Source organism: Cyclospora cayetanensis, unplaced genomic scaffold (genome assembly GCF_002999335.1).
Source record: "Cyclospora cayetanensis isolate NF1_C8 unplaced genomic scaffold, CcayRef3 CcayRef3_contig_16, whole genome shotgun sequence".
In the NCBI taxonomy this organism is placed as follows: Eukaryota; Apicomplexa; class Conoidasida; order Eucoccidiorida; family Eimeriidae; genus Cyclospora; species Cyclospora cayetanensis.
This window is the reverse complement of record NW_020312103.1, coordinates 340,218-348,970: the sequence shown is the minus strand read 5'-3', so window position 1 is coordinate 348,970 and position 8,753 is coordinate 340,218. Positions and strand designations below refer to the sequence as shown.

General features: G+C 55.5%; 1 protein-coding gene across 1 annotated transcript; it reads left to right on the top strand.

Annotated features, from left to right (window-relative positions):
* Positions 1-435: 435 nt before the first annotated feature.
* Positions 436-7,955, top strand: LOC34618788 (the record flags this gene model as incomplete). The annotated part of the gene is made up of 10 exons (XM_026337032.1): positions 436-661; positions 852-1,502; positions 1,560-1,960; positions 2,289-2,480; positions 2,776-3,028; positions 3,461-3,966; positions 4,512-5,648; positions 5,709-5,985; positions 6,435-6,575; positions 6,942-7,955. Coding segments are annotated over 10 exons (4,798 nt in total), but the record flags the coding sequence as incomplete, so codon positions are not given.
* Between the last annotated feature and the right edge of the window lie 798 nt (positions 7,956-8,753).

Below are 8,753 nucleotides of genomic sequence, written 5' to 3'. Positions count from 1 at the left end.
GGGCGGGAGGCGGGGGGGGGGGGGGGGGGGGGGGGGGGGGGGGGGGGGGGGGGGGGGGAGGGAGGGGGGGGGGGGGGGGGGGGGGGGGGGGGGGTGGGGGGGGGGGGGGGGGGGGGGGGGGGGGGGGGGGGGGGGGGGGGGGGGGGGGGGGGGGGGTGGGGGGGGGGGGTGGGGGGGGGGGGGGGGGGGGGGGGGGGGGGGGGAAGGAAAGTTGGGGAATCGGCAGGAAATGGATGGATTTTTCTAAACAAAGGGTTACTCCTAAGAGTATATGTATATATATTTGTATATATGTATATATTTGTGTGTGTATATATAGATATATATAGATTTTTGTGTGTACATACGTATGTATATTTTTGTGTATACATCTGCATATTTTTGTGAAAATATGCATATTTATATATACACATATATTGGCTGTTATGTGTGCAGCGCGCATCCCAAGGGTGTTTGCGCGAGGGAGTCGCAGCTTCAGCGGCTCCAGGCTTTTTTTAGCCAGGAAGATCCTGCCCTTCAGGAGGAAGTGACGGCAGCAGCACGCGAGTTGCAGTCTGTGGAGGGAGCGGCTCACCTCGCTGGCTCCTCGAAATTGCAGTTTTTGGACAAGCTCATGTGTCATTTGCACTTCTTGAACTGTAAATACGTCCCAGCGTATGAGGTGAGGGAGAGAGAATGGAGGGGGGGAAGAAGAGGGAATTACGATGGGGAGGGGTATTTCATGGCGTTTTTTGTACGTGTTGTTGTTTTTTTGCTGGTATCTTGAGTTTCGATCATGGATATGCAGTCTCATGAAGGGGATTGCGTCATGGGGATGGTGTGTGCCCTCGGGCGCTGGGGTGTCTGTACAGCGCGACTACATGGCGCACAAGAATGACGCGGCGACGTACGAATTTTACAAGCGACACGAGGAAGCTGTTTTGTCGGCTTTGGCGGGAGGTCGGAAGCCTCCACGACGACCAAAGAGGAGCGAGTTGATTGGCCTTTCAGAATACAGAGCGTTGTTGGAACGGGGTATGCCGCGACGTGATTTGACAACTGCACGAGATGATTCTTTTTTGAGGGAGGGTCTCTTTGCCGCGGAGCCTGTAATGCCGACGAAGGAAAGTTGCAATCCTGAACTGCAAGAGAGGAAGCGTGGGCATGGCGAGGATGCCTGCGCCTTGGAGGCGGAGGAGGAAGGGCAGGCAGAGAAGAGCGTGACAGAAGATGGCAAAGAGGAAGACGACGAGGAGGCAATGTCTGTGAGGGCTCCCGAGGAACTGCCTACTAGAAGCAAGGCGGAACGGCGATTGCGACGGCACTTGATCGTAGATGAGGAGGACGATGACTTGGTGATGCAGACGGAGCCGTCCACAGCAGCAGCGGGAGGAGAGGCAGCAGTTGGAGAAACAGCGGCTGCTGCATCTTCTGAAGAAGATAGAAAGGGGTCTTTTGCATCGCTTGCCTCGTCGGAGGCAGGGGGAACGGCCGCTGCAGCCACAGTTGCAGCAGCAGCAGCTGTCGCTGCTGCAACAGGTGCAGGGGGCTTACCCAACGCGGCATCCTCCTGTCAACAGTCTTCAGAGGCGAAGCGTGAGGGGGAAGATCGAAGCAACCTCCCCACGGCTTGCTGCACGGGCAGTCCAGCGAGTCACAAAGACCTCGTCGAGACGGGAGAAATCCTCTACGTGCAGCCTGTAAAGACTGAAGAGGAAACTCCTCCGACGGAGGCTGGACTGGATCTCGCAGGTGCAGCAGCGAATTTCTCGCGGGAGGAAGCAAAGCAGCAAGCCTCTTCGCCATCGAGTGAAGCGGGGAGCGATGCTAGGAGCAACGGCAACCCAAGCAAGCAAGCCGCAGCTAAGATGGACGCAGCCAACACGCCGAGGATTCAAAGACTCCTCATCTTCACGCAGTTTCAGCTCGTGTTAGATGAATTGGAGGCATACTGCAAATTTCGGGGATGGCGATATCTCAGGTGAGGAAGAGATTGTAGAGACCACGTTCTTTCGCTTTTTTTTTTGAAAAAAAGTGAAGAGAGAGGCTGACGAGAGAAAGAGAAAGAGAGAAAGAAATTAGGACGGATGTTCGCTTGGAGGGTCGCGTGAAAAGCGGTAGCTGCAGGAGTTGGTGGTGTTTGTGTATTTGTGTGTGTCAATATTGTGTGGGGGGTGTCTGTGTGTATTATTCGCGGCATGCGCATTTGCCGCGTTGAGGAACTGTGGAGAGGCATTTTCGGAGGGAGGGGCGGGGTGTATGGACAGCAGCAGAAGGGTGCGTGGTGGCGTGCTGTTGCCTTCTTTCAGGCTGGATGGCTCGACGAATAAGTTTGTGCGGGAGCTGGACATAAGGGATTTTAACAATGATAACACGTGTTATTTTGTATATTTGATTTCCACAAGGGCTGGTGGTCTCGGGATTAATCTGACGGCAGCAAATCACGTCGTGATCTACGATCACGACTGGAATCCATTCATCGACCTTCAAGCTGTTGACAGGTGCGTCTTTTCTGGCTTAATTTTCATTAATGTGCGGGGTGTGTGGCTTCTGTGTCTGTTTCTGATGTAGAAGATCTTGCCTCTCGCTTCTGAATATGTCTCGCTTTCCGCTCTTTGAAATTTCGTCGTGCATGCGCGCGGGAGGGGGAATATGTGTAGGTAGATGCAGGAGTCTATGTCTGTAATTTTGAACGCAAGTGTATATGTATGTGTACGTGTATATTTATATTTCTATATATTTATATATATTTATTTATATTTATATTTATGTGTGAATGTATGTATGTCGCCTCAGGGCACATCGTATCGGGCAGCAGCGCGAGGTTCACGTATGGTCGCTAGTGAGTGAATGGACGGTTGAAGAACGCATGGCGTTTCGGAGGGAGCAGAAACTGCGCTTGGATAAATTGTTAGTGCAGCAACAAATTGAGGCTGAGGCTGAGGCTCTTGACGGGGAGGATGGCGAAGACATCAAGGAGCATCGTTCGGAGAAGATTTCGACGGATGAAGTGCGGAAGTTGATGCTTCATGGCAAGAAGGCCATCGTGGTGAGCGTCGTCTCTTTGCCGAGTTCATCTTGCCATTGTGTGCCGCGTCGTGGGGGTGTGCTCTTCTCAGAGTGTCTTGGAAATCCTCTCTCGTTTTTCTGCGGGAAGGAGAAGGGGAAAGAAGAGGGACGGGAGGGGAAAGAAGGGCTCATTAGAGCGCGCCAACGGGGTGTCGCGCGTGTCAGCCTTCCGATGTTTGTCTTTCTTCCTTCCCTTCGTCCTGTTTCCTTCTTCTACAGACGTAGGAGAGGCGTTATTTTCTGCGTGTGTGTGGATGTGTATATGGGTGCATATGTGTATATGGGTGCATATGTGTATATGTATATGTGTATATGTGTGTATGTATGCGTGTCTGTATGTGGATGTGGATTTTGTGTGTTTATATGTATGTTTATGTGTATGTGTACGTGTGGGCTGCCTGGCTGTCTGCAGCAAGTGGCATCTACAGGCACTGAAGACATCTCGAGTCGAGCGCTGGAGGATCTTGTGATGCGTCCAAGGCAGCCGTTGCCTGTGCTGGGCGAAGATGAGGAGCCGCTGGTTGCTGGCGTTTCTGCGGCTTTTGAGGAGGACGTCGACGAGAAGAATCTCGTGGATATCACGGAAGTGATGGACGAAGAAGCAGAAGAGCGACAGAATCAGCAGCAGTTGGTGGAGGATGCAGAGGATGCTGCTGGAGGCGCCGACGGTCCATTCGAAGGTTCAGGAGGGAAGTGCATGACAGAAGGAGAGGATGCGAAGCAGAGCGGCAGCAGCTCTCCTTGCATTGCAGAAGACGAGAATTCGGGAGACACTTGCTCCGAGGCAGCAGCCTCCTCTGCTCCTTCTGCGAAAGGCAGCCTCGAGGCGGAGCTGCACAGCGCTGGCGTTCTTTGGCGATCGGGCAGAGAGCGCAAGAAGCCAGTTGCGCTGTATGTTCCTCAGGAGTTCACGCAGCGGTAGGCAATTGCATGCGTGCGTGTGTGGGTTCTCTAGTTTGCGCGAGCCTGTGCTTCCGTGGCTGCTGCTGCCTCCTCGTCTTCGAAAACGGCCTCTTGCCGACGAGCGAGAGGCTGCGACTCGGCAATTTCGCTTTTGCCTGTCGGTTAGACTGTGCGCGCGGCGTGCCTGTGTGGGGAAGGCAGTGGACTTGTGTGTCTGTGTTTATGTGGTTTCAAGTTCAGTTGCTTGTGCTGCGTGTTGGTGGAAGGAGGGGGGGGGAATAAGGGGGTTAAGGAGTCTTGTCTAGCGTCGCGGAGACGTCGGGGGGGGGGAGACGGGGACGCTAGAAAGTTGTCGATTTTTTTTCGAGAAGGCAGTCGAATAAACTTATTTCAGGGAAGGGGAAAAGGAGGCGGTGGGAGCTTTTGCGCCATGTGTGTCTGTGGCTGTTGTGTGCATTGTGCGAGTTGGTGCGTCAGTGTTTTGGATGTGGAGTGCGGTGGAGGCGAGCTTTCTGTGCGTTTGCTCGTGCGTTTTGTGTTTGGTTGGCGTGCGCCTTCAGGGAGGAGCGGCGAAAGCTGCGACACGAGACGCGGTGTTTCGTCTGTGGGAACGGAAAGGATCACGTGCAGACGTCGGTTGATCGCGAAGGCAATCCAGTGGAAGTTGCGTACGGCGATTTGGTGTGCTGCAGCGGGTGCCCAAAGGCATATCACCGATGTTGCGAAGGTTTGGCAAAGGACGTGAAGAAGAGTTGGCGATGCCGATGGCACGAGTGTTGTTTGTGCTTTCGGAAGACTTCGCAGTGCGGCAACATGCTGATCCACTGCGCTCGCTGCCCGACGTCGTTCTGCTACGACTGTTTTCCCCCCGACTACTGCCGGTACAACGTGGGCGAAGACTACTACATGCAGCTGCGGCAGCGCGGCATGATGGTGACTCCGCAGAACTGGATCCTGCTGCTTTGCTCCAAGTGCAAGGCTGTGGAGGAGCAGCAGACGAGGCGTCGCCTGACGAAGGAGGAGAAAGACCACGAGAAGCTGATGCAGCAGGAGCTGCGTCAGCAGCAGCGGCAGCTGCACCAGGATGGCGCGCGACTGCGTTTGGAGCGCGACGAAGTCAAGCTGCTGCAGCGGCAGAGGGCGGAGGAGGAGCGCCGCTGGTTCGACCACAAGCAGGCGATCGACAGACTCGACGAGGCTGCGGAGATCGCTCTGCGGCAGGCGTACCAGCGGCTTTTTCCTGCAGTCTTTCTTGCGGAGATCGAGAAGAGGACGGCAGCGGCGAAGGCGGCGCAGCGAGCCTCTCGCGAGGCGGCAGTTGCGGAGGCGATGAGCGCAGTCGCTGCAGCTGGCGCAAGCACAGGAGCGGAGAGCCAGGCAGCTCTGGCGACGGCAGCCGCTGCGGCTATCAAGAAGGCTTCAAAGAAGCCTACGAATCAGCTGGCGAACATGAAGCTCCCTTCGCAGAGTCTCGGCGTCTGCGACAACTGCCGCTTCCCCTGCCACGGCGTGAAAGACTACCCTGGCTCCTGCTGCTTTCCAGACGAAGTCATTCAGAAGTTCGTGGCGCGCTCTAGACCTCTCTCGCAGTCTGGCGCAGACGCGGTGGGCGTGGGAGCCGGAGGCAGCAGCTGCAACAGCAGCGGCAGCGGCGCGCACAACGACGCGAGCAACGACGCAAACACCAAGAGTGGGGAGTGTCTGCAGGAAGGGCTCATGGAAATCGACGTGACGGCTTCCGGAGAAACGGGCGGAAGGGGGGTGGCTTGTGGGGGAAAGCAGGCGGCTGAGGCGGCTGCGGCTTCTCTGAATGCTCCTTCGAGCGCCTTGCATGCGCTCGCCAGTTCTGCTGCTCTCCTGCAAAGCCCATTCGGCAGCGAGCACCTCCTGGGAGCAGCAGCGGGGGGGCCTAACGACCAGAAAGTGAAGTACATGCAGCGGCAAGTCTGCGCTGCCTGCCATGAGTGGCGCATTGGGAAACGCTCCCACACGCGGAAACACTGCCTCTCCCTCACGCCAGAGCAGCTGCAGGAGGTGAGCAGAGAAAGGAGAGCCTTTCGCAGAATTCACAGAAAAAGAAACGCCCTCTAGAGGTCTCGTCAGGTGCATGCACGGCTGTAGAGGGAGGGCGGCACGTAGATGTAGACAGCTGCTAGTTCGCGGATTTTTCGGCGTCTGTGCTTCCTCCCCGCCCTCCTTCCTCCTCCCAGTTCCGGAAGACTAGTGCTCTCCGTGTATTCTGCTCTTTCTCGCTAGGCGCCCTCCGGCAGGCTGGCAACGGGGGGGAGTCGAGTTGCATGCTCCCACGCTTCTGCACAGCGCTAGATCGTGCGTAGGAGGTGACGCTTCGTAGAAACGCGCTAGATCGTGCATAGGAGGTGGCGCTTTTTAGAAACGCGCTAGATCGTGCGTAGGAGGTGACGCTTCGTAGAAACGCTGGCCATGCATCTTTTTCTTCCTCTCGGTGCTGCGCTGCTCTTCAGTATGACGACAGGAGAGCTAAGATGCGCCTTGTCGCCGAGTTGCTCCTGGCGAAAGACCCCATTCCAGATTCGCACTCCGGAGCTTACGCTTCAGCCTCCCCCCAGAGGCTCAAAGCCTTCTTTCAGCAGTACCAGGAGTCGGTGCGTTTTATAACTTAGCGTGCAACTTGGTGCAGCCTAACCTAATTTCCTTTGCCAAACGTCAAACTACGTCTCCCTCCATATATGTATATAGATATGTATATCTGGATATGTATATATAGAAATATATACATGTATATATATGTACATATACATGGAGGAGCACCTATAAAAGTAGAGAGGCTGCTCAGTCTTTAAAGGCCTTAAAAACTGTGGAGGAGCACTTAGCATGTTGTAGGAGGAAATGCGCAGACTTGACATCCTGAAAGGCTTTTTCTTGGGGTATATGTGTGTGCATGCGGTATATATATTTGTATTTATATATATTTTATATATATTTATATTTATATATTTATCTGCATGCAGGCGGACAAGATATTGGAGGAGTGCATGGTGGCTGCAGGGCTTCAGCACGCCGTTGCTTCTCGCTTTGCCTCGGGCAGAAAGGGAGTCTTAGGATCCTCTCCTGCAACGCAGGGTGGAAGTGCTGCTACAGCTCCAGGAGCTCAGCATGCTGCGTTGTCTTCGCTCAGTGCTGTCTCTTCGAATAAAGATCGCATCTCGATGATTTTGAATCGGAGCAAGGAGCTGCTGCTGCTCAAGCGGCAGACGGAAATGCAGGTCCTTGCGACGCTGTCGGCTGCGAACGGGAGGGGGTCTGCGTCTTCAACTGTGGCGGCGAGTTTGCCGAGCGAGAAGCAGCTGCTTCTCAGCGGCTCTGGCGAGGCGGAGCGATCTCACATGACACCTTCTTCAGATACGACCAGCGAAGTGGAGGTGCTCGGCGGAGGGGGAGGCACACGGGGATCTCCGCTGGCAGGAGTTGCATCTTCTGGAGGGGGGAATTTAACGAATTGCGTGATGAGCGGCAGTAGCAGTCTCCCGGGAGGGGCGACCCCTACTACTGCTGCTTCTGCAGCAGCAGCTGCTGCTGCTGTGGGTGCTTCTGGCAAGCGGCACAGCCTCGAAGGGTCCAGCAGTGTGGCGGCTAGCCGCGCAGCTGGCGCTGCGGGAGCGCTTTCGGTGATGACAACGAAGCGGCAACGAAAGGCTGCGCCTTCTCCCAAGACAGCAGACGCAGTGGTCGGTGGAACCGCGGGTGTAAGCGGTGCAGAAACGGGGTATTTGGCATCTGCAAGTGGGCATCTGGCCGCTTCTGCAACGGCGGCGGCGATTAAGCAAAAGTCTATCATCGATTTTTTTACTTCGAGGAACAGAGCAGCCGCGTCGGGAGCCAGCGGCGCGAAGCAGCCGATGTTTTTGACAGCCTTTTCTGCGGGGAAGGGATCTCCTCGACCTGGAGGGGGGGGGGGAGCTCCTGCATGCACAGGGTTCACACCGTGGAGCGCCAAACAGCCTTCAGATACGGAGAGTGACTGATTGCACACAGCCTTTTCTCTGGTTTGTCCTTGCGCGAGGAGGACTGAGAAAGAAGCGCAAGCGCATTGTTCAGTTCTCCCTTCATGCAGGGCGTGCTCTCTCCGTGTCTGCTCTGCCCTGTCTGTCTCTTCCTTCCTCTCTCTGAGGAGGAGGAGCAGCAGTCAGTGCTGCACCGTGTCAGTTACCACAGGCCCTATGTGCCTGGCTGTTAAAACCTACGTATCATGAGCGCTACAAGTTTCGGCGTGTTTATGCGCGCATTGTGCTGATACTGGTCGCCGAAGGAAGGGACTTGTGCTGCACCTGTCCATGTGTGTTTTCCGGGAAGAGGATGCAAGAGAGTTGTTAGGTGCTCGCTGCTCGCTTGCTGCTGCCCACACACGCCTCGTTTCGAGAGGCTGCTACTGCCTCTCCAGGCAACGCGGTAATAATCACTCGATGATGGCTGAGCTGGCCTGCGTAAGAAGGACTACTTTTCTTGCGTGTTTCTGGAGGCTGTCATCTGAAGGGAACGAGTCTCTTGTGAGGCTAGTCGGGTTTCAAAATAGGCAGGCAGGCAGGCAGACCGCCCCTTCCTTCCTTCCTCCCCCCCGCAGCTGTGCGCAGATAGAGATAGCGGCGGCAGGAGCATGGGCTGGTGTTTGCATTAGCGTTGTGCTTTTGCTTAGCCTTTCTTGTGCTGGGAAGCGTTGGAAGAAGTGCTAGCACTGCCCGAGTAGTCTCTGGGCAGCAGTCAACCTTAGCCAGTGGGCTGAAAAGCACGCATTCACATTTTCCACTGGTAGGCTAGTGGAAGAA